Consider the following 26,917-nt stretch of genomic DNA (forward strand, 5'->3'; position numbering starts at 1 on the left):
AGACTAAGGAATGATTCCTGAAAGAGGGCAGCAGCTCTTTCAGTAGTTGTTAGGGGCGTGAGTCAGGACGACTTAAACGGCCATATCAACATCACTCAGTCCTCTGAGTACTGCGCAGCTGAAAGCAATGGAAAACTACAGCTGCTTTTTTTCCAAGAAAATGTGGCTCTGCATTTTCACATAGCAATAATGGAGGCGCCTTCCTTGGTAAAATATTCCGGAGGTAAAATAGTCCCCCGTTCGGATCTCCGGGTGGGGACTACTAAGGAAGGGGTCACCAGAAAATTAAAAAATAACATTCTACGAGTTGGAGCGTGGAATGTTAGAAGCTTGAAAAAGGTTGGTAGGCTAGAAAATTTAAAAAGGGAAATGGGTAGGACAAATGTGGATATAGTAGGAATTAGTGAGGTTCGGTGGGAAGAGGAAGGCGACTTTTGGTCAGGTGATTTTAGAGTAATTAACTCAGCGTCAAATAATGGGCAGGCAGGAGTAGGTTTCGTGATGACAAGAAGATAGGGAGGAGAGTGGAGTATTTCAAAACGCATAGCGATAGAATCATTGTAATAAGGATAAAATCAAAACCTAAACCGACAACGATTGTTAACGTCTATATGCCTACAAGCGCCCATGATGATGATGAGGTAGAGTGTGTATACGAAGAGATTGATGAAGCAATTAAACACGTAAAAGGAGATGAAAATTTAATAATAGTTGGAGATTGGAATGCAAGCATTGGAAAAGGCAAGGAAGGAAATATAGTGGGTGAATACGGGCTGGGCAAAAGGAATGAAAGAGGGGACCGACTTATAGAATTTTGCACGAAGTATAATTTAGTAATTGCCAACACCCAATTTAAAAATCATAATAGAAGAATATACACTTGGAAAAAGCCAGGCGATACTGGAAGGTATCAGATAGATTATATCATGGTTAAGCAAAGATTTAGAAATCAACTCGTTGACTGCAAAACTTACCCTGGAGCAGACATTGATAGCGACCATAATTTGGTGATAATGAAATGTAGATTGGGGTTTAAAAACCTGAAGAAAAGGTGTCAGATGAATCGGTGGAATTAGGAGAAGCTTGAGGAAGAGGAGGTAAAGAAGATTTTTGAGGAGGACATCGCAAGAGGTCTGAGTAAAAAAGATAAGGTAGAAAATGTAGAAGAAGAATGGGAGAATGTTAAAAAGGAAATTCTTAAATCAGCAGAAGCAAACTTAGGCGGAATAAAGAGAACCGGTAGAAAACCTTGGGTTTCAGACGATATATTGCAGCTGATGGATGAACGTAGAAAATATAAGAATGCTAGTGATGAAGAAAGTAAAAGGAACTATCGCCAATTAAGAAATGCTATAAACAGGAAGTGCAAACTGGTGAAAGAAGAGTGGATTAAAGAAAAGTGTTCAGAAGTGGAAAGAGAAATGAACATTGGTAAAATAGACGGAGCATACAGGAAAGTTAAGGAAAATTTTGGGGTACATAAATTAAAATGTAATAATGTGTTAAACAAAGATGGTACACCAATATATAATACGAAAGGTAAAGTCGATAGATGGGTGGAATATATTGAAGAGTTATACGGAGGAAATGAATTAGAAAAAGGTGTTATAGAGGAAGAAGAGGAAGTTGAGGAGGATGAAATGGGAGAAACAATACTGAGATCTGAATTTAAGAGAGCATTAAAAGATTTAAATGGCAGAAAGGCTCCTGGAATAGACGGAATACCTGTAGAATTACTGCGCAGTGCAGGTGAGGAAGCGATTGATAGATTATACAAACTGGTGTGTAATATTTATGAAAATGGGGAATTCCCATCAGACTTCAAAAAAAGTGTTATAGTTATGATACCAAAGAAAGCAGGGGCAGATAAATGTGAAGAATACAGAACAATTAGTTTAACTAGTCATGCATAAAAAATCTTAACTAGAATTTTATACAGAAGAATTGAGAGGAGAGTGGAAGAAGTGTTAGGAGAAGACCAATTTGGTTTCAGGAAAAGTATAGGGACAAGGGAAGCAATTTTAGTCCTCAGATTAATAGTAGAAGGAAGATTAAAGAAAAACAAACCAACATACTTGGCGTTTATAGACCTAGAAAAGGCTTTCGATAACGTAGACTGGAATAAAATGTTCAGCATTTTAAAAAAATTAGGGTTCAAATACAGAGATAGAAGAACAATTGCTAACATGTACAGAAACCAAACAGCAACAATAACAATTGAAGAACATAAGAAAGAAGTCCTAATAAGAAAGGGAGTCCGACAAGGATGTTCCCTATCTCCGTTACTTTTTAATCTTTACATGGAACTAGCAGTTAATGATGTTAAAGAACAATTTAGATTCGGAGTAACAGTAGAAGGTGAAAAGATAAAGATGCTACGATTTGCTGATGATATAGTAATTCTAGCCGAGAGTAAAAAGGATTTAGAAGAAACAATGAACGGCATAGATGAAGTCCTACGCAAGAACTATCGCATGAAAATAAACAAGAAGAAAACAAAAGTAATGAAATGTAGTAGAAATAACAAAGATTGACCGCTGAATGTGAAAATAGGAGGAGAAAAGATTATGGAGGTAGAAGAGTTTTGTTATTTGCGAAGTAAAATTACTAAAGATGGACGAAGCAGGAGCGATATAAAATGCCGAATAGCACAGGCGAAACGAGCTTTCAGTAAGAAATATAATTTGTTTACATCAAAAATTAATTTAAATGTCAGGAAAAGATTTTTGAAAGTGTATGTTTGGAGTGTCGCTTTATATGGAAGTGAAACTTGGACAATCGGAGTATCTGAGAAGAAAAGATTAGAAGCTTTTGAAATGTGGTGCTATAGGAAAATGTTAAAAATCAGATGGGTGGATAAAGTGACAAATGAAGAGGTATTGCGGCAAATAGATGAAGAAAGAAGCATTTGGAAAAATATATTTAAAAGAAGAGACAGACTTATAGGCCACATATTAAGGCATCCTGGAATAGTCGCTTTAATATTGGAAGGACAGGTAGAAGGGAAAAATTGTGTAGGCAGGCCACGTTTGGAGTATGTAAAACAAATTGTTGGGGATGTAGGATGTAGAGGGTATACTGAAATGAAACGACTAGCACTAGATAGGGAATCTTGGAGAGCTGCATCAAACCAGTCAAATGACTGAAGACAAAAAAAAAAAAAATTCATCTGCCTAATTTTTAACATCATTTGTAACTCCATGTTTCAAAGATCTGTGCTTTTCGTTTGTTTTCTATTTTACCAACTGTCATTGTTTCGCTCTCGTAAATTCCTACACTCCATGAAAATATTTTCAACAATTTTACCCAGATTTTTAGATCTGTATTTGATATTAGTGGACATTCCTTTGTTGCAGGAAAGCTCCTACTGCTCATGCCAATTTGCGTTTCATATCTGCCCTACTTCATCCAGCCTTTGTAGTATTGCTACCTAAATAACAAAACTATTTCTGGTATGTTGTTTCCTTATCTTATCATTTAACTTTTAATTATCCAAAATTGCGTTACATGTCATTTTATATGTTTTTATCTGGTTATTTCTAATTTATTAACCAGCAATAGATTCATACCATTCAGTGTCTCTTTCAACACATGTTTGGGTTCTGCTAAAATAATGACTTAGTTCTTTAATGAGTGAATGTCAATAAATCCTCCAATTTTTTTTTCTTTCTCTGAATGATTACTTACTAAAATTTTTCTTTCAAAATTGTTATACTGTTTCTTCCATTTACAAGTTAAGAAGAAAATAGGAAAAATTGCTTATTTTTCTCCATTTTGAATTTGAGCTCTTTTTTTTAATATTTTACTCTTGTAACAACTACATGTTTTTTTTTTTTTTTTTTTTTTTTTTAATCTGTGTTTTACAAATTGTTAATAACTCTTCTTTTCCTTCATTTAGGAGCAGGTCTTCTTAAAATTTTAAATATTCAATTTTATAATATATTATCAGATACTTTATAAAGCTCTGTAAATGCCATTGTAGATATCTTTATTCTTTTTCAATCAATCTTCTAAAATTAATCTAAGGATCAGAATGGCCTTCCGTTATTGTACCCATGTATCTGAAACTGAACTGACCCCTACAATATATTTCATTACATGATCTATTCACATGTAAACTAATCTGGTGAGTATTTTTGAAACATGGTGTATGAAAATTATAGTGTAGTGGTTATCATGTTTTCTGCTTCTGCTTTTTTGTAAACAGCAATCCTTTTTAAATCTTACAGTTTTATTTTGAGAATTATAAATCTACATAAAGTAAAATAAAATTAAATACATAAAGTTTATCCAAGTCCTACTTACCTTGTCAAATTATTAAATGTATGTGCAAATTTTACATGTTTTTATTACTTTTTTTTGTTTCTTCAATTTGTTTTATTTTTACTCTTGACAGATCTAATTATTCCCACACAATAGAGACTTTTAGGTTTTTTCATATATTTCTATAGCAGTTAAGCATCCATAAGTCTGTTAACAATGCATTGATAAAATAAACATAAAAAACCTAGCACAAATCAATAAATATACCAATTCAGGGTTGTATAAATTAAACTGTACTGACTTCACTGATTACTATTTGCCCAAAATGGTTATATGTTCACCCACAGATACAAAAAAACTTAATAAACACTAATGTCATCATAGTCTTTTGCAAATCATTGTACATATCTGAAGTTATAACTATAACATGCAATTTTATCCTAAGCATATTAAAGTTATGTACTCATCATACATGAATAATGAACTTTATTCTCATAATTACGTTAAATTTCACAAATAACATATTATTAAATGAACAGACATCGCAGTTCAAGTATTTTGTTTTGATCACCTCAAAATTGATTTTATCTAATCACTTTTAAGTGTCAATACAACAGTGTCTTCAACACCTCTGAAGCAGTAATTGATCATAATTAAAAAAAAATTTCTGGAAGCTAATATTTGAATGTTTGTAAAATAAATTGATATTTAATTTATTATTTTATTGTTGCAGTTTTAAGTATTGATCTGCAGCTCTTGATTGATATGCTTTATGGATCTTATTTCCTTTTAACAAGCATGTGCTATTCAAGTTTCAGATGTGCTGAATGTACAAATAAAATGATGACTGCAAACTGTTAACATTGTAATTTATTCTGTAATATTGATGTGGATTAGTAGATTTATATATAGATTAAATAATTAATTAATCTTGTTTTTATTAATTATGAATTGACTGTTATTTTAGAATTTTATGTTTTTAGCCTATTTCATCGAGGACCAGATCGATATGAAGTTATAAAGAAAAATGTTGATAATTTTTTGATTATTGAGTTTGGTTTAACCACATTTCATTTTAATAGAGATGAAAACAAGTATGAAGCTCATATGTACAATTTTTTTATTTTTCCAAGACCAATAGCTTCAGTAGATACTAAATTTGCTTGTCAAGCATCCTCATTACAGTTTTTATCAAAATGTTCTTTTGATTTTAATAAGGTAAGTATATTTTTAATTTTTTAATATATTTTACACTTTATTAGTGTAATATGATAAAATACAAATGTGTGGCCAGTAATGCAATAGTCATGACTTCTCATTTAGCTGGTATTGGGTTCAGTTACCAGACCAGGATATTGCATTTTTCATTATTTCATCAACATTCTCTTTAAAAAATGATATTGGTCTTTTTAATTGGGTAACTAGCTTATAGAGTGATAAATAATTAAATAAAAAAATAAAATTAGTGCGTGTGAGTTTTAAAGAAGATCAGTTTGCTTGTTCAAACCACTTTTTTTGTTGACTCATATTTTTCTATAATATTTCTGATCAATAGTGAAAGAAGAATTTTTTTTATAGATGTTGTTTTTTTTCTGATTGAGAAGTGCTATAATTACAGATTGTATTCTTTAACACTTATATTTCGTCAATAACAAGTACAGATCAGAGAAATGATCCAACATTGTTTGGAAAGTCATAAAAAATACATTTATTAAAAAATAAGTTTTAAAAAATGTCTGTAATAAACAGGAATTATTCAATTGTGAAATTGATTGCTACTTGCATTGACAGAGAAAATATATTGTTTAATGATTTGGAACCAATCTATTTCCTTTTAGAATGCTAGTTTATTAACAAATTTTGACACAGTTTTTCTATCATAAAAAAATTATCCATGTATCTTGTCCAGATTTTAATTTATGTAAGATCTTTGACAGTTATACATTCATATTACTAGTCCTTGAAATAAGTTTTTATCTTATTTATAAGTGGAGAGGAATAGAACATGATGGCCAATCTGTATGGATAGTTTGAAGTACATACTTGATTGTAAGTTTATCTTTACTTCTTTATACGAAGTAAAGAAAGTATTGTGATTGCAGAAGATTTAGGTTTTCAGATTTCAATGAAAATATCCATTTTGACCATCCTGGAATCCATTTTGTCTACCTTCGACGTGATGTCTGTACATAGTATCTCACATAACTCAAAAACAATTAGCCGTAGGATGTTGAAATTTTGGATTTAGGACTGTTGTAACATTTAGTTGTGCACCTCCCCTTTTGATTGCAATTGACTGAACCAAACGTGTCCAAAAAAGCCCAAAAGCCAAAAAATTGGGGTTTGAACTTTTTCTTAACCGCATTAATAAGCTGTCATTGAGAGCTTTTCAACGATATATCATAAGTGGTACTTATTTGTATTGGTTCCAGAGTTATAGCCAAATAAAATTTTAATTAATGAAATATTTGGATCTTACAAGGGGAAGGCACATCGATTCAAATCTGACTTCACTTCATTTTTTTTAACTTTTTTTGTTTAATTTAAATATATTGATCTATTAATAATTAATTATTAAACACCAATTGTAAAAAAATATTTACAATAAATAATAATTCAACAATAACAAAAAAAAAGAAGAAAATATTAAAGAATATCAGAAGTTATTAATGAAATAAAATTTTATGTACTTTTCATTTAAAAAAAATGTATATATGTAATTTAATAGGCATAAAGGAAATCATGTGGTGTCCACAATATATTTTTTTAATACGTGTAACTTGCTTCATGTTTGTTATTTATGTATATTCTTAAAATAATTTTTGAGCATTTCTCTGTTATTTTATTTCATTGATATTTTAACTTTTCATTTTTCTCGCCAACCTAAAATTGTTTTTTAAATTAGATACTTTAATAAGAGAAAGAATTCTAAAGTTTCACCTGACTTATCAATTGCATGCTCTTAATTGTTTATAAAGTATTTATTGTTCATCTACTACATGATTGCCATTTCAGTTTTTATTGTTTTAGAAATACATGAGATTGACTTAGCAAATGTTTATTATAGATGATTTAAATAATTTTTTTTACAGGTGTGCATGATGCTTTTAATTTTTTTAATGCGGTTTGGCATTATAAAACTTAAAATTATTTAATTTAGATCTTTGTATCATGTTTAAGATAATTGAGAAAAAAAAATTATAGTTTTTATAATAATTCTTTTGTTTTAATTTAAAAAAATTATAAAGAAATTATATCTTAAATATTTTAAGAATTTATTAAATTTATTATGTGGCTTTAAAATACAAATAAAACATAAATAAAATAGTATATATATGTACATACCTGTTAAAATAAATGTATTCTTTCAGTTTGTATATGAAGGTATTCCATATTTGAATGAAGAACAGGAAAGAGTCTTAAGAAGTGAATTGGTTGAAGGTAAACTATTTCAGCAGGTGGAGAGAAATGTGGCTTTTGATGATGAAAAGGTAATACCTGTAAAGGTAGAATTATTTATTTTTATTTTTTTGTTCTGTCCCCATCTTAACTTTTTTTATAATTGATAACTGGATGCAGTTCATGTAATTCTTACTTGTACTGAGAGGCTGCTTCAATGAACGTATACACATATTTCACTATTTTTGATTTTTGGTTGGTGTAGGATGGGGGGCAACTCAAACATTTCAAATGGGACCAATGGTCATTTGATATATCATTTTAAAGAGTTCAATAAGATGAGAAAAATCTGATGTGGACACCACATGATTTCCTTTATGCCTATTAAATTACATATATACATTTTTTTAAAATGAAAAGTACATCAAATTTTATTTCATTAATAACTTCTGATATTCTTTAATATTTTCTTCTTTTTTTTGTTATTGTTGAATTATTATTTATTGTAAATATTTTTTTTACAATTGGTGTTTAATAATTAATTATTAATAGATCAATATATTTAAATTAAACAAAAAAAGTTAAAAAAAATGAAGTGAAGTCAGATTTGAATCGATGTGCCTTCCCCTTGTAAGATCCAAATATTTCATTAATTAAGATTTTATTTGGCTATAACTCTGGAATCAATGCAAATAAATACCACTTATGATATGTCATTGAAAAGCTGTAAATGAGGGCTTGTTAATGCAGTTAAGAATAAGCCCAAAACACAATTTTTCGGCTTTTGGTCTTTTTTTTTGGACACTTTTGTTTCAGTCGATTGTAATCAAAAGGGGAGGTGCATGACTAAATTTTGCAACAGTCCTAAATCCAAAATTTCAACATCCTATGGTTAATCGTTTTTGAGTAATGCTAGATACATATGTATGTATGTACAGATATCACGCCGAAAGTAGTCAAAATGGATTCAGGGATGGTAAAAATGGATCTTTCTATTGAAATCTGAAAACCAAAACTTTTCACGATCACAATACTTCCTTTACTTCATACAGGGAAGTAAAAATGATACAATTAAAATTAAATTTAAACTTTAAATGCCCAGTCAAAAATGGCAGCCAACAAAGTGTCTGTTTAAGATAGCCGTAGTTTAACTATGGTTGTATGCTTCCCTGTAATTTTTTTATTTGACATATCCTGATTGTCTCTTTGGAGATCCTCTTCGATATGAAAGACTTAACTCAGTAAGTCTCAATTCAGAGTATTTGACCTTCAGGGATGGCTTGGTGGTAGGGGGCGGCTGAAAAATTTAAAATTGGATGTATGGTCATGTGATACATTGTTTTAAAGGTAAGGCAAGCAAAATGGTATCAAAAAAAATAAATTCTGACTTTAAATAAAATGACGACCATAAATGTCATGTTAATTAAAGGTTGAAAAAGTTAATTATTTATAACAATTTTGAGATATATTTTTGATTTATAACTTCTTTTAATTAAATTTGCAGTCAGAACAATTTTATTTAATTTAAGTAAATTACAGTTTGTAGTTTAATTACTTTTTCATGTAATTAATAATATCTTTAATTTTAAAAGAGATCAAAAAATAAAAAGATAAAATTATTTCAGATAAAAAATATTTTTGCTTCTCACATCATATTAAATGTTTAAACTGCCCTCCCCGTTCTTCTATGCAGTAACACAAACACTGCTCAAATGCTTCTCTTTCATTGTGAAAAGTTTCTGGTGAAATCTTTTTACATTCTATCTCAATGCGTTTCCCTAATTCTTCAAGAGAGGTTGACTGTAAGCTATAAACAGCTGATTTTAAATGCTCCCACAAGAAGAAATCAAAAGGATTCAGGTCAGGTGACTTGGTTGTCCACTGATTTAGTGACCACTTGTGTCAGTCAGGTGACCACTTTGACCTGTCCAGTGATTTGGAAACTGTTGGTTTAACACATTTCACATGTTGCAAGCATAGAGCAGAGGTGCACCATACAACTGGAAAAACACATCTCTTGAGCTCTCTCAATCAGATTGTTGAGAGCTGGAATTATCTGCTTGTTCAGTAAAGGATTATGCATATCACCATCTAAGTTACCATTCATGACAAATGGTCCAAGAAGTATGTCACCTATTATTACAGCCCCATATAACTGCTCTGGATGCTGGGTATGACTTTCATGATACCAGTGAGGGTTTTCTTGGGACCAGTACCTACTATGACGTCCCCCCCCTGTATAATAACCTCCTGTTTAAAGTAAATGAGGCTTTGTCAGTGAACAGTGTGTTGAAGCAAAAAATAGTTCATGCTGTTAATCTGTGTACCAAGATTTTACTGAATTCAACTCTCCTATCAAAATCATCCTCAATTTTAATTGAATCTTGTACGAATGGTTTTTGTTTTTTTAATACTTTTTACAGTGATCTTCTAGATAAATAATTATTGATTTGTTTACCTCTCTTATCAAAGAAGTTTTCAAAAATAGAATCAGAATATCTCGAATAAAAACAAAAATTAATAGGAAGCACACAACCATAGTTCTAGGTATTTGAAACAAACACATTGTTGGCTGCCATTTTGGATTGGGTGATAAGAGTTTAGTTCTGAGTTTGTTTATCTTTAAAATGATATATCAAATGACCATTGGTCCCGTTTGAAAGTTTTGAGTGATCTCTGACCGCTGCTGCCCAGAAATCAAAAACAGTGAAATATATGTTCATTGAAGTAGCCCCGCAGTACAAGGGAGAATCCTGCAAATCATATCCAATTATTTCAGTTATAAAAAACATTAGAGGGGGCTGTAAGTTATTTTTCAGCCACCTGGTATATAAATAAGTCATGTCATGACTGATCCATAATCAACACCTAGAAAAAATTACTGAAGATAAATTATTGAAAATGTGTATACATGTTCTTCTTACAGTATAAGTGCACACTAAAAAACTTTTTTTTTAAATTCCAAGTTTTAAGGTTAAAATAGAGTAACAATGTTTTATTATTTTTTGAACTTCTCAGTAACAAATGGAGATTTCTACTTGATTTTTGATGTGAATCATGTGAATATTTAAAAACCAATTACTAGATTTTTCAAATTTTGATCTTAAAGGGATGAAGAAAAGTACAAATTTTTGAATAACGATTGCAAATTTTCCCCATTTTCGGCTACATTAAACAAGATATTCAATAGATTTGGACTTACAAGTACTCTTCAGATAAATATCTAAAAAACATTTGAATTTCGATTTTTAAGGGGTACAACAATTTACTGTGGCTCAGCAGCTTAACCAACATAGCCACTGCCACTTTTACTGTATGTGCTATGCAACTGGTTGCACCTGCCTCCAGTTACTTAACTAAATTATATAAAATTAAAAAAAAATTGGTCATGACGGGAAACACAAATAACCGTGTAGTGTGGGTGATGGGGATGCTAGTATGTTCAATAGTGTGCAGTTAATCCGAACACAATGTTATTTAATAAAAAGTAACTTTATTTAGAAAAAAACCATACCTTCACAATTTGTGAATATTTAGTAATATGATTATGAATATCTACTTCACATACATGATTTGATGTAGATTCAGCAAGTGTACTACACATTTTTTAATTTTCATCATGAAATCATACTGATATTATTACATTAATAAGGTCAATTTTTATGGTACAATTTATTTTTGAGAGTCATTTTTGACTATTACCCATACATTTTCGATTGTATTTACGTCTGGGGATTGCCTGGCCACAGGAACACTTTAATGTTTCATTCGTCAAAAACGTTTTCCATTTTTTTGGCTGTATGGCATGGCACCAAATCTTGTTGAGACACTCCATTGCCTTGTGGGAATTAATTTTGAAATTTTATCACAACCCATGTGATATCAATACCATGTGTATATCAGAATTTTGATATATCCATCATTTTTCAAGATACCATCTACTGGAAATAATAAACATGAACCTTCAAATGTGAAAAAACCCAAAAATTTTTTTCTTGGGATATTTAACTGATTATTAGATGTGAGCCAGTGATGTATTTTCTTCTGATCAGTGATGTATTTTTTGACATATGAAACCCTTTGCTCTCAAGCATAAAAATGACTTATTTGGTTCAGTTAGAGTGTACTTTGGCCCGGAAAAACCTTCTTTTTTTTCACATTGCTGATGTTAAAAGCCGCTTTTTAGCTGCTGATGAGCTTTCCATGTAGCTACAAGAAGTCGGCATATAACACTTGTCACATGTAAATCTGTTGCACTGGTTGCTAATTCTCGATTTAAGTTCACAGCAGATAATTTTGGATCAATTTTACTTTTCCTCACTAATAATCAATCCTGTGTTGGAGTAGTTTTTCTTTTATGACCATGTTTGCCTTTCCTTTGAGATGAAAAGGAACCAGTTTCTTTAAATTGTTTTAAAAATAGCATTTACTGTCTCTAGTCCAGCACCACACTCAGAAGCTATTTTACTTTGTCATGTTGGTATGTTCAGAAAAAGAAACAATTTTTTAACCCTTTGTTGGAGGTACATCCATTATTATATATTCTAGACATACTGATCAGAAAATATGAAAGCATGATTTTGTAATAAAAAATGAAATAACTTTCACAATACACTAATATGAAAATTGCTAAATAACCAAAGAACAATAACCCGTTGTTACATTGATATATAACACAGAGATAAACAAAATATTCCCCTCCCCCAGACATTCTCCCTCACACACTCTCTGTCTCTCTTTCTCACTTTTGGAAAACATTTTTTTTACTGTTATTTGAAACACGTGCTTTACACTACTTTTTTACACAATTTTCACCATTGTTGCACCTGGTATTGTAATCCTTTGTTGTAGAAAGATGCATCTGTGATGTAAACTATGTAGTATTCATGATAATACACACGTGATATGCCACAATAATGACACTAGTACATTGTCATTGTTGTGGAGTTGCTGGCTACCAAGGAAGAATTTGAAATTCCAGAATAGATGAAAATCACACTTGATGCAAGATCTGGCTGGGATCTAGTTGTTCTCAACCAAAGGTTGTGAGATTTTTGCATTGTAGTTGCAGCACATTTTAGTGCAATGGTATTGTCAGGGATCAATGCAGTATCCCAGCTAAGCACCTCATTACTTATTCTAGATTGTACGATGACAATATCTTGAGCAATTTGGAATAGACTTCTCTATCTGTTGTTTAGCCTTGAGGCAAGAAGACCACTAAAATAAAACTGTTTTTGTTTCAAAACACTTTCTTCTGAGAAACAGTGTTTTGGACAGTTTTTGGAAGTTGCTGCTTAAATTTTGTCTTTATTGAGAGTAATGTATGTCTCTCTTCATAAACTGTTGTTTCAATTCAGGATTATGTTCATTACCGATGTCTTATATTGCTCAAGAAATCAATGCCTTGCTCTGTATTCTGTGTAAAAAGGCCATTACACTGTGCTGACATTTCATGTTGTGTCCTTTTTGTAGCTTCTTCAACACCCAACGTGCAATAATTTTTCAATTACTCTGTTTTTCAGATACTAATACATGAGGTGATAGTCAAACTTTTGTAAAATTCAAGAAAAGTAATATGGTATTTTACCATCTATTCCCTTCTAATGCTTTTCTCAGTTGTACACACTAAGTCGCTATTCATTGTACATTATTGTCCACTCCAAACATCATTGTGCACATTTTCATATCCTTCACTAATAATACGTGTTCTTATCTTAGCATCATTGCATGAACTCCATAAATTTAAAAATTTGACAGTGAATTTAAGCTGGTTTAATGTGCCTTGTATTAAAAAAAAAAATAGATTGCAGACCAAATTTCTCATGTGATGGATATCCCAGTTTGCTTAAATCTTACATATGAGTTGTATATACTGAACAGATATATATAAAAATGAGATTGATAGCTTTGCCAATAAACTAAACTTGTCTGTATGCGAGTCATTATGACTACAGTTCTAAAACAGGAATATTTAAATATGGAACCTACTGAATATATATATATATATATATATATATATATATTATGCTACTGTGTTGATGCATAACTTAATTTTGTATTTTGATGTATTTACCCATTTTTTGGGGTTTCTGATTCTAGTTAGATTTTAACTGTTAACTAGTTTGACTGTTAATGTATTTTGTTTCTCCATTGTATTTTGCACATGAAAGTAAACCAGATTGGCTAATTAGGTAAAAGTTTACCCATTCAGTCAAAAATCGTTCTCCTGTAACAATTGATGTTATAGTTTTGACCCCAAAATTTCCAATCTCACCTAGCAAAGTTTTTGTTAGAAATGTCGCTTATCATATTAATTAAACAAATCAGTATCTATCAGAATTATGGTCAAATCTAATATGTAGTCGCTATAATATTTGGTAGTGGGTCAAGAAAATCCTTTTCTGATAAAAATCAGATTTTTTATGTTTTTATGGTCTTTAGAATTTATTATAATAAAAAATTATAAAAAATACCACATGCTTTATTTCCAGCATTTTTCTGAATTTGTAACAGATGACCTCTGCCATTTATTACATTTTTTTCCACAAAAATCTTGACATTAGGAACTAATGATATCAGTAGCTTTTTGCAGATGGTATTTTAAACTATGATGATGTCACTTGCATGTTATTCAACTGCTGCTTTTGTTGAAAAATTAATAATGGGAGTATTGTGATATCATAATTTCTGCTAATTGATAAACAATAATTTCCTTGTAATTATTATTTCAATCATATGGCACTAATTTCAAGAACTTATTGAAGCTATCTCACATCTTGTACATGACAGGTTGAGCTGGTTTTTTTTTTATGTGCATCTTCAAGCTAATATACAGCTAGAAGAGCTGTATATTTTTTTTCAGAAACAATATTGTTATAATGTAGATAGTATAGTGGTGTCTATTTTGTGCAGGCAAATGCTGTATAAGGTAGGTGCTACTGTTTTGAGTATATTTTCTTATCGCATTTTTATTATGAAAATATTTATTCAGATGAAATGATTTGAATAATTAATTTTTTTTATACATTCCAGGATATTCAGCGAGTAATTTCAGATGTCAGTGTTTGGGCTTCAAAAGCTGTTGTAGGTGAAGAATACATTTTAGAAAATGATAATTTTAGAGAAAATGTAATTGTAGTCTATATGATTCATAAAGAAATAAGAAATCGTTATAAGGATCTTTGGTCGACATCTTCACTAAATAATGTAGGATTATTTTATATTGTTTAAATTATTGATTTGTTCATTTTTATTTTTTTTCTAATTTTTCATAATAGCTTGACAAAATATAGATGTTTGAAGTTAGTCATGTACACAAATTGTTTGTTGTATTTAGTGATACTGCTTTTGAATGTAGAAAAGTATTTTCCTATAATCTGACAGCCAATAATGCATATCCTCATACTAGATTTCTCTTTAATATTTTTTCTATTTTCATTGGCATCAAGTGGTGTGGTAATTAACCATTGTTGTATGCAGGAAATGTTAGGGGTCGACTGTTGTAGATCACTCTTACAAAGATAATAGCTGATAAAATTTACTTCTTTTTTATCACAGAATATTAGCACATTTAGGAAACTGAAAATGGAGGTTAATTTATTTTTAGAATATATCATTTAATTTATTTATTTTTCAATTTATTTTATGAGTTGCCATTTTATGTAAGTGTGTTAATAATTTTTTTACACTTTTTAAGGTTTGCATACCTTACCAACGTCTTTATTTAAAGATATCAATTTAACAAAAAAAAAAAAAAAAAAACAATTTAATCTGCGTAATACATACTATATTTTATGTCCAATGCATATTTTGGCATGTGCTGAAGGAAATAACTCATAAAACTTATTGAAAACTTAAGTTATTTGAACACAAAATCTCAAATTAATAATTAAATACTTTATGGAAAAAATAAAATCAGCTTAAAGTTCTTTTTTTGTTCAGTAAAGGCATTATTCATATGACTATGTCATGAAATAGTCCCGAGTACATTTTTAGACACCTCTCTATGTTGTAATTTACATAAAATCTGATTTATTTAAACTGAAATAACGTAAAAGTAACTCATCATAGAAATCCAAAATTGTTACAAAATGAATTTTATATGTGTAGAAATAAGTTATTAAAATTTGATCTCTTAGATTTTGCTAATGTTGAATAGCATGTGTTTGAATATGATGAAGTCACATTGTATTGCTAAAATTTGATTATTATACCATTTAAAGGAAATTGAAATTGAACAATTAATGTTAAAAATGTATTTTATTTAGAAGATAGATGCATAAAAAAAAACTTGTTATAATATTTACTAAAATTAAAAAAATTAACAAAAAAAAAATTGTGTAGTCAACTTTTGTAAATTAACATGAAATATTTTCCAAGATGTATTTTTGCATTTTTTTAAAGTACTCATAAAAATTTTCTTAGCACGTTAAAGATTTAATTACAATTTTTGTATTAGTGATTTTGAAAATAGTATAGTTGATATTAAGGTAATATGCAAAAGCAGGGCAGAAATGGGGATACTGCATCACTAGTTCTCCCTTTTGCCACTAGGAACACTAGTGTCACAGCACCACCATCTTGGATTTCCCCTCCCTTTCTCTTGGAGCTAATAGAATTGCATCTTGTATTTACCGTCGGTTTTTTTATGAACCAATAGGATTTTGAACTCATGACACCTGTCATTTGGCATCAGCCATCATCTTGGAGCCCTGGTGTTGCTTTCTGTTATCTTGGAATTTTCTTTTTCCATGTGGGAAATTTTTTTTCCTTTGCAGGGTTACCAACCAATCATTTTTTATACATTAAATATTATTTAATTTGAATATTTCAAAGGTTGTTATTACTGAATCATCATCTGATGTTATGATTTAACTTTAATATTTCAAAGGTTGGTATTATTGAATCATCATCTGATGTCTGCTAAGTTATGACGTCACAGGTTGGTGGTAGAATTAAATAAATAATATTTAAAATGTAAAAAGGTAACTCATCTGGGTAGGTCTTGAACTTAGTTGCCTGGCAGTGTGCAGACATTATATTAAGCTCGTGACCACACCATCACTTGAGCTGTCTATATGAATTCTGTTCTACATAATTCATGAATAAATTGTTAAATAAAATATAATTTTAATAATGAAATTAAGTGTAAATAATATTAATAATAAATGTATAATTAAAAATAATATCAGAATTAAATTTAAAATACTGGGTGTTTATAAGAACTCCTTGGTTCCAAAAAATCATAATGACATAATGGAATCTGTTAAAAACACCTGATATTCATATTTAGTTCATTATATTAAGTTTTTCATCACAAATATTTGTCATGGTTGGCATCACTGTGTGACCTTCACTCATGTCTGGTCGGCAGTATCACTCTCAGTCATGATTACATCGCAGCAGAAAACTCAGTGTGTGATTTGGTTTATTGAAACAAAATCTGTTACCATAGTTCAGCATGATTGTCGATATGAATATGATGTGCCACGCCTATGAATAAAACAATACTCTAGTGGTTTAATCAGTTAAGGAAACAGGTAGTGTGTTAAAGGGGAAGTCACCAGGCAGGCCATCTATATTTGAACAGACTCGAGCGTAGCCTTAAAAAGTCATTAGCAAAACACAGTTTAGAGTTAGGAATACCTAAATCAACAGTGTACAAAGTGGTGTGTAAGAGGCTTAGACTACATGGGTGCAAGATACAACTTTTACATGAAATCAAACCCAATGAGAAAGTGAAAAGATTGGAATTTACAGCTTTCATGCTTAATGTTGATGAAAATAATGATACCTGAAAAATGTCATGTTTTCAGATGAGGCGACATTCCACATTAATGGGTCAGTAAATCAACACAGTTGTAGGATTTGGGGATCAAAGCCACTGCATGAAATTGTTGAACATCAGCGTGACTCAAAGTCAATGTTTGTTTTGGACTGATGAATGACTGTATTGTGGGCTCATTTATTTTTGTAGAGGATATTTTCTGTGATATGCTCAAACTTTACGTTCTTCTACAGGTTGGTGATATTGAAGAAAATGGATTAATTTTCTATCAGCTAGACGGCACTTCTTTGTATTACAGCAACCATGTCCGTGCTGCATTAACATTCAGTTTCAAAACAGGTGGATTGGAAGAGGAGGGGCAACCCCACTGATTACTTTTTGTGGGGGCATGTGAAAAACATTATTTATTCATAGAAAATCCGTGACATCAACCACACCTACAAGAGAGGATTGTTGTGGCAGAAGCATCCATTACACTTGACATGCTGGTGAGAATGTAGGAAGAGCTGCAGTACTGTCTGAACATGTGCAGGGCAATGAATCATGCTCATATCAAGAGTGTAAAACACCAAAAAAAAAACTTCAGAATTTACCCTTTCAGGGTAATGCTCATGTAAGTAATACTTTAAATGTAATGTTGTTTAAATAAGAGGGTAAGTCAATTACTATCTGCAGTGTAGTTATAAATTTTATTGCAATACAAATAGGAAACTTACATGTACATTATTTTCAACATAGTCCCCTTGTGTTACAACGCACTTGGTCCATCGTTGCACAAGTTTCCTGATGCCCTCATAAAAGAAGGTTTTTGGTTGAGCTGCGAGCCAGGACTGCACTGCTTCTTTCATTGTTTTGTCAGAGGTAAATCAACGACCCCTTAATGCCTCTTTGAGTGGACCAAACAAGTAGTAGTCAGAAGGGGCAAGTTCAGGACTATATGGAGGATGAGCCAGTACTTCAAAGTTAAGTTTCAGCAGTGTGGGCAGCAGTATGTGGATGGGCATTATCATGCACTTTTGAAGAAACTGTCGAGCACATTTAAGGCTTTTCTCCTTGTGTTCTGATGTCAATAGCCATGGTATCCATCGAGCACAACACTTGTGATACCCCAATTTTTCAGTCAAAGCTCTTTCCACTGTACTGTAAGGACTCCCATGAATCCGAGTAACAAGTTCACGGACGGTGATCCTCCTGTTTTGAAGCACTTCGCGTTGGACCATCTCGATAACCGCCTCCGAAACTGACGGTCTTCCACTCCGTTCTTCATCGTGGACTTCTTCCGACCGGCACTAAACTCCCTGCAACACCTTCGGACGTGTTGAATGGACATACACTTGTCGCCATACACCTCTGTCAACTGACGATGAATATCCACGGGTGGAGTCCCTTTTGCGTGCAAAAAGCGAATTGCGGAACGAATCTCGCACTTGGCGGGATCAACAAGTGGAACCTCCATCTCGGACAGCTGCTGAGCCAAGACTGAGCGGCGCAGCGAAGCGCGGCTGGGCGGAATCGAGAGTGGAGTAACAGCGGTGTTGCCGGATTTCGCCTCGCACCTTCCCGTTCGGCTAGAGTTCTTTGGGAAACTTATTTCTGGATCGGTTCTCGTAGTTTGTGCTTTGGCATGCGACTGAAGAACATGTGTGTGGGTAGACATACCCAAGGACGATCTCGGTCATCGTAACCGACGCACTGGTAGCTGGTGGGAAGTGCTCGATGAGACCTGTGCACTGGAAGTTCTTTTGGTTAAAATTTTCAAAAATTGCAAATAATCTAGAAAATGGTACATCCTAGGGCATTTTTTACTGAAAAAAATGCTATACTACAGCACCTCAATGTGGATAAGAACCATACGATCCAAATTTTAAAAAGTTTTAAAACAACCCTTGATTTGTATGGGTCACAAAAAATATAGTTCTATATATCGGGAACAGTTATGTCCAATTTAGAAAATTCAAATAAATTATAAATGTACCAGATAAGGAATATAACTGTTAACACTACCCTTGTTTCACACGGGTCACATCCTTTATATCTACAGAATTATGATAAATGATATATTTAATAAGTTTGTGTGTGTGCGCGCGGACGCGTGCGGATGTGTGTATGAGAGAGAGAGAGAGAGAGAGTATGAAGAAGATAGTCTTAGTTAGGGCCTTCTTGATTGTGGCTGCTTCACTATGAGGCAGCAATTGATGGACGAGGTGCTAGTTGAAACCTGTACACCAGGAGTTCACAGATGCATGGGACATGTACTGTCTCTGTGAATAGATACTCTGGTCCCTTGTGCGTCTCAGAGTATCCTTGTGGTATACCTTATTATCAGTGTCTTTTTGGCTATCGATCGTGTGTGTACCTTCCGACAGTATCGAAGTTAGCTGATCCTAAGTCTGCATTCACTAACAGCGCATTTTAAATTAGACTCGACATTTGTAGCTTTGCTGCGGTGTGATTGGCGTCGATTTATACGACGCTACCCGCCTCAACGCGGCGAAGGGGTGGCAACGACTGCTGTTGGTTAGTCCCCGTGACAGACAAAAGGCTCTGTCTTTTAGTCCTTCTGCGCTCTTGTCAGAGCGAGGGTCGTAATCAGTGGTTCATTGTTGTACGTCTAGTGCATCAATCAATCGTTCCAGTAGCGGCGAAGAGGTACGTAGCGTGACAGGAGAACGTAAGGGTCTCCAGCTGCCCGTACTCGCTGCGGGCAGTCGTCACATCGTGGGCTTGCCCAAACCAGTTTATAGGAGACAGCGAGAATTTTGGCAGCATTCAATTACATTAGGGAATCTTCGGCCATGTCGGAGTTCCAAGTTGTAAAGAAGTCCAGGCGGAAGAGGAAACCAGCGCCGGTGCCGTCGACTAGCTCCTCAGAGGACGAGGGAAGCGACGCGATGAACACAGGGGCACCCACCCAGGTGCGGTCCTCCCCTGTAGTAGAGGCTTTCAAGAATTCAAAGGGCAGACCTGGTAGTTCTGCCCTGCTATTGAAGGTAGTCCAGGAGGACCTGGACTTGGTAGATTTTCTTTCTCTTCCCGGTGAAGTCAGCTCGGGTGCGAGGAAGACAATTCTCCCCCGGCTAGGTAAGCTGAGGGAAGCTTTTGTGGCGGTAAGCGAGGGTTTCGAGGCCTTGGCCTCCAAGCCCCAAGAGGTTAAGGCTCCCAAGGTGGTTGTTCAGGCCCCAGCGCAGTCCAGGCGCTACGCTGAAGTCCTGAAGACCAAACGAGAGGCCAACAAAGCGGTAAAGAAGCCGGAGGTAGTTTTTGTTAACATGGCGGAGGGCTCCAAGACCACGAGTCAGGAATTGAAGCGCGATTTTCGGGAAGCCCTTCGTGGCGACCGGAATCGGCTTAGGATTCGAGATATAAGGGAGACCAGCAAGGTTTTAGTCGTCGTTGCGGATAACAAGGAGACGGTCCAAGTCATCAAGGACTCTCCAGCGGTGCAGGCTCGAGGTCAAGGTGGACCTCAAGCGATTGAGAAAGCCCCGAGTCATTATATATGACATCTAGCGGGGTCTCTCTGATGAGGAAGTTCTGTCTCTCATTCGAGAGCAGAATACTGATTTGGATGCGGCCACGTTCAAAGAGCAGTGTAGGTTAGTCTTTAAGACTGGAAAGCGTGATGCCCCTCGGTATCACGGAGTTTTCGAATTAGGTGCTGGTCTCCACCAGAAGTTTTTGTCCGAGGGTAGGGTCTTCGTCGATTTTGCCTCTTGCCGCGTCAAGGAATACCTTGATGTGCAGAGGTGCTTTAAATGTTGTAGGTTCGGCCATAGGGCCAAATTCTGTAAATATGCGTCGGTCTGCGCGCATTGTGGTGAGGAGGGCCACAAGCGAGACGATTTTCTGCAAAAGAAGGAGGCTCCGGTCTGCGTTAACTGCAAGCGGTTACGCAGAAATCATAGTCACTCCATCAATAGTAGGGAGTGTGGTAATTATTTAAGAGCGGTTGAGGTCTACTTCAACTCGCTCGATGGTTAGTTTCGGCCAACTCAATGCCCAGGGTGCCTATGCGGTCCAAGTCGAGTTAGGTAACGTCGTTGAAAAACGGAGCCTCGATGTTTTACTTCTCCAACACCCGTATGGTGTCAAGGGTGACCTGCCAGGTTTTTCAGGCTGGAATAAGTTCCATGTAGGTGATAGTAAATCCGCCGTTCTGTGCAGGAAGTCTATTGATAGTATCTTTATACGGCAGGCCTCTGACACGCATCATGTCGTTAAGCTTGCTGTGGATGGTTTCGACCTAGTTGTGGTTAGTTCGTACTTTCAGTACAGAGATCCCACTGAATTACATTTGGAAAGATGGGATAGAATTATCAGGCTGGTAGCGGGTCGTCCTATTCTTATAGGAGTTGATGCGAATGCCAAATCGCTTCTTTGGCACAGTGGGATCACAGACGACGGCGGAGAATTGCTAGAAGGCTTCATCGCGCAGCATCGTTTTGAAGTATTCAATGTCGCCGGCGAGTCGGCAACCTTCGCCGGCGCGGTGGGATTGCGGAGGATCTTCCTTGGTACCAACATTGATGTTACCATAGGCAAGGATATCCCAGGTAGGATTCAGAACTGGTCTGTAGTCGATGATTGCGAAAGCGACCATCGGCTCATAGTTTTTGAGTGGTTAGGTGGGCTGCGCGATGTCTTTAGGGCGGACGCCCCTGTTCAGCAGGGGCGCTTCTTGCACAGGCGGGCGGATTGGCCCAAGTTTTCAAACATTCTTGCGGCCAGGATGCGGGTGTTCACTCGTACCCTGGACGAGGTCCCTCTAGATAACCTGGCAGAGAATTTCTCCTCTGCGGTGGTTGAAGCCGCAGAACTCTCAATCCCTCGTAGTACGGGTCGAGAGAGAGTAGCTGGTTGGTGGTCTCGGGAGTTGACTGCGATAAAACAGGCCGTGGGCCGACTCAGGAGAGCCGCACGGCGTGCGCGTGATCCTGACCGGCGCGAGGCCTTGTTTGCGGGGTATCGTCAGAAAAGGAACGAGTATTTTCATAGAATTAGGACTTCTAAACGAGATTCCTGGCGCCCTTTTGTCCAAGAGCAAGGGAATAAAGACCCTTGGGGTGTTGTTTATCGTGTGCTTGGTCACAAACGTAAAAAGGACAGTCTTCTGTCGGCTCTCTCGACCCAGGACGACGTTTTTGTTGAGAAAGATTGTGTTCTATCTCTTCTGATGGACGATCTGCTCCCCGATGATACCGAGGTTGGTGAGACCTCGTATCACCGGAGAGTTCGAGCGGCGGTTGTAAATTTCAATACGGACTCTGTGTCTTTGGAGATTACTGAGGCGGAAGTCCGCCAGGTAATCTGTAGCCTTGCTAGGAACAAAGCCCCCGGATATGATGGTATCACGGTGGAGCTCCTTGTTCGCACCCAGCCTGTAATTCTTGGCCCGTTGACTAGGGTATTCAATAGGTGTTTGTTTGCCGGGTATTTCCCGGCTTGCTGGAAGCGTGGAATCTTGAAGCTGTTGTTCAAGGGTGGCGGCAAGGACCCCACCGTTAGTTCTTCTTACCGTCCTCTGACGCTCTTACCAGTTGTTGGAAAACTTTTCGAGAAGGTACTTTACCTCCGCATTAATAGTAGGCTTTCTTTGAATCACATGCTGATGGACGACCAGGAAGGCTTTAGACCCGGTAAGAGTACAGAGGATGCGATTATTAGGGTCCTGGATCTGGCTTCAAGCAGTGAGTACAAGTATGTACTTGGTGTCTTTTTGGACATATCCGGGTCATTTAATAACTTGTGGTGGCCCTCTGCCTTGTTTCAATTGCAGAAGCGTGGTTGCACGCAGGAAGAAAATAGGACTCTCTCGAGTTATTTCAGCGACAGAACTGTTGTCCTTCGTGACGGCAGTTCGCAAGTAGGAAGGACCCTGTCAAAAGGATGTCCACAGGGCAGTGTATTAGGTCCTTTCGTCTGGACCATCGAGTTTGACTCTCTCATGCGGCTGCGTTTGCCTGGTGGCTGTCGCGTCGTGGCTTATGCCGACGATGGGCTGCTGCTGGTTGAGGGTAGTTTGCGTGCTGAGATCGAGCTCAGAGCGGCACAGGCATGTAGGGTTTTGTGGTTGTGGAGTCTTCAGAATAAGATGGTTTTCAGTGCGGAGAAAACCACTATGATGTTTTTGAAGGGCCGTTTAGCTGCAACTCGCCATCCGCGGGTTGTAATGGACGGTCGTTCAATTAGGTATGTCACCCTTCAGAAATATCTGGGTGTTATCCTTGATGAGAGGCTTCTCTTCAAGGAGCACCTTCATCCAGCATGTGGTGAAGAAGGCAGTTGATGCTTTCTTCGGCGTCCGTAGAGTGATACATCCCGAGTGGGGGTTGAATTTCCGTACCATGCGGATTCTTTATAAAGGCGTTTGTGAGGCCATTATGTTGTACGCTGCGCCCGTCTGGGCTCATCGTTTGCGGTACCAATGTTATAGGGACATTCTATTACGAGCCAAGCGTCTTCTTTTGTTAGCGGTTGTCGGTGGTTACAGGAGTGTCTCGCGAGAGGCAGTAACTGTGATCGCGGGCATCAAACCTGTAGATATTTCGGCTACGGAACGTAGCCAGCGATATGTTGCAAAGAAGGGAGGCCTTACTGCTGGGCGTATGCGTGAGATCGAAGACCAAGGTTTCGACTCTTGGCAAGATAGGTGGAATACTTCTTTGACAGGTCGTTATACGCATGGTATATTTCCCAATGTTAGAGAGTTGCGAGCGATTAGCTGGGTATCCCCCAATCGGCATACCACTCAGTTCCTCTCAGTACATGGTGCCTTTAGGGATAAATTGGCAACGTTTAGGTTTGTTGATTCCGGCTTCTGTCCGGACTGTAGGGTCGATGACACCGTGGACCATGTCCTTCACATATGTCCCAGGTACGAAGCTGAACGTACTAGAGTTGCTAGGGAACTCGAGAGAGTAAACTCTATTTTGGATCTACGAGTCAACTGGAGGACTCGTAGAGAGTGGACAATAGTTGCTGGCTTCCTCGCCCTGAGCAGGGCTGCCGAAGGGATCTAGTAGGTGATAGGAACCTGGGTGGCTAGGGACCGCCTGGGCAGTTGACTGGCCGAAGGTAGGCGCTTAAGGCAGCGTGCCTCGGTTAGATGTATTGGTGGTATGTATTTAATCATGCTGTCGGCGGAGTTGCGGCCGTTATCGGCGGGCGTGATTATTCTTGCCCGGTGGGTGCGGTCGCGCTCCGACTAGGGCACTAATGAGCTAATGACACTGTCGGTGGGGCTTCTCTTTGTACTGCTTTGGTGGTATGCAAGGGAGTCTTGGCGGCGGTCTGCGAAAGATGGTGAATGTCACGCGGGACTCCGTGATGGCGCTGTGCGGGAGCAGGCGTTAATTCTCCTCTCCCGGGCAGACCGGAACGGAGTCAGATAGAAACTCATTTTGAGTATTAAGCGGGGTTCTTAAGGGAACTAGGTCTAAATTTAGATGTATAAAACTTTAGTGGGAAAGTTTATTGTTGAGGTTATTAGTACGGATCTGAGACATTCAGAAAGTGGCTCTTTAATAGTTGGATCTAGGCGCGGGGCCTTCGTTCCGCGGGTTAGGTTTCTAGCTTAGTTCCTGAGGGTGATGTGGTAGCTGCAGGTGTCCGTTGTCTTCATTCTGAAGGCATAAACACGTAAATCTATCTCGGGGTGAATTTTTACCGATGTAGATGTCCCTGGGGGCATCTGCATCGGTGGCATCTCTGCGGGGCCTGGAATAAAAGCTGTGTGGCACAATCAGTTTGAGGGCGAGAAGATGTACTCCGTTAAAGCCACTACTGGCTAGGAACGGAGGGGTTGGTGTAGCGACCGGACACGCTACGAGGTGGGATCTTCTACCCTCGGGGGGGGGGGGGGGAATCGAGATGTCTCTGTGAATACTGTCAGGCAAATGGGAGTGTGAGGTGGATGTTGCACAATTTATGCTGATGTTAACAAAACTGATGATATGCCATGATTGCTACTCAACTTCATAAGATAATTATTTGTATTTTGTGTTATTGGTTTTTGTGTTTGGCACAGGATGATTGCAGTTGATTAAATATTAAATTTAAATAATACTTATGCAAGTTCACTTGTTACTGTGGGAGTATGAGTGTTATGATGTATAGTATTTGTATAAATTATATTTAATAATTTTTGTGTGTATGTAAACACTTTACCATTTGTATCATAATTTGTCAATGAACATAACCTTTGTCAGATTATACTCTACAGGTATTGGAACCTTTTCAGCCAGCAATGAGAAAAACTAAAACTGTAAAAAACCAACAATAGTCACATTACTGTATGGGGGTTTTAAGTGTTTTTGTTTTGTTACATGATTGTTTGTTATAGTGTTGTTGGTAGTCTTGAAAAGGACTGATTCTTTGGATCAGACCTGGATGGATCTTAGTTTTTCATGTTCTGTTCTTACAGATACAGTGTGGTGTTGTAACCCATCGCCAAACTGTCTGGAAGAATTGTGTGTGATTCATATCCATTTTTCTCCTGCACAGTTGACGCCTAATACATCATTAGTCCATGCTAATTTCTTTTCATTGTAGCCCTTTCTGACACTATTATATATGAATTGAATATGTACATGTTCAGATCAGTCATAATTAGTACTCAAATTGTACTTTATAACTTGTTGCCAATAATCAACAACATGTGATGAAATTATATGAAGATGTGATAAATACAACGAACTACAAATGATATGTTAGCAAGCAGACAATCAATACATATTCTACCATTTTCCATACACTGCAATATTTGACAATAGTGTTCAGAACTACAGTAACATTTTTCACACCATACAATATGGATCACCCTAAATATGACATCAGTTATCCATTGAACAGCCTTGACCAAGCCTTATCAACTAAAGCCATATTCATTGGCACATTATACAACTATTTAGTAAATAATTGAAAAGATTTTGTTGTATAAAAATTTGTTATATTTTCCACATCACCCATGAGATATGTAACATGGCATGTTGAGATTTTCTTTGTAAATGAGTGAAATCTCTCCCCCGGGAAGCCTTCTAAAAACACTCAGTATTGTTTATTTTTATTATTTTTTTTATCACTTTAAAAAGAATTACAGTCTCAACTGAATATTGTGAGTCTGTCCATCATCTTTCAGTCCAAAAAAACAAGTTTCATCAAGTAAAATTTTGCGCGTCTTAATTCTTTATTAAACTGATTAACATAATTAGAAGGTAAATAAAATTTAAACAGCTTGTTCTTTATTGTCTCTCAAAACGAATATCAACAAAGCTTCATATTTGGTAAACATCCTTTTCATGTCCCATACAGTGTACTCATGGGAACACTGTAAATCTAATATTTTTCAGATAAATGATTGTAGACAAGACATTGATTAACATAACTGGATCCATCTAGATATGTATTAACTACTTGGTGCTACTCAACAGAATGATAAAATTTACCAGATTCATAGTATTTGAAAGT

The 26,917-nt window shown here is 35.7% G+C and overlaps 1 protein-coding gene across 4 annotated transcripts in view; it reads left to right on the forward strand.

The window, feature by feature from the left end:
- The window catches only part of LOC142324141 (pre-piRNA 3'-exonuclease trimmer-like), a 79,244-nt gene that overhangs the window by 4,115 nt on the left and 48,212 nt on the right, over nucleotides 1-26,917 (forward strand). For 2 of the 4 annotated variants that reach the window (XM_075364830.1, XM_075364831.1), the window contains exons 2-4: nucleotides 5,247-5,481; nucleotides 7,635-7,754; nucleotides 14,698-14,871. In XM_075364830.1, coding sequence (XP_075220945.1) covers nucleotides 5,247-5,481; nucleotides 7,635-7,754; nucleotides 14,698-14,871 — 529 coding nt within the window. The remainder of the gene's footprint in view (nucleotides 1-5,246; nucleotides 5,482-7,634; nucleotides 7,755-14,697; nucleotides 14,872-26,917) is intronic. The other 2 variants (XM_075364833.1, XM_075364832.1) reach the window with 2 other exon arrangements.

The sequence above is a fragment of the Lycorma delicatula genome, chromosome 4, assembly GCF_047948215.1.
Source record: "Lycorma delicatula isolate Av1 chromosome 4, ASM4794821v1, whole genome shotgun sequence".
Classification (NCBI taxonomy): domain Eukaryota; kingdom Metazoa; phylum Arthropoda; class Insecta; order Hemiptera; family Fulgoridae; genus Lycorma; species Lycorma delicatula.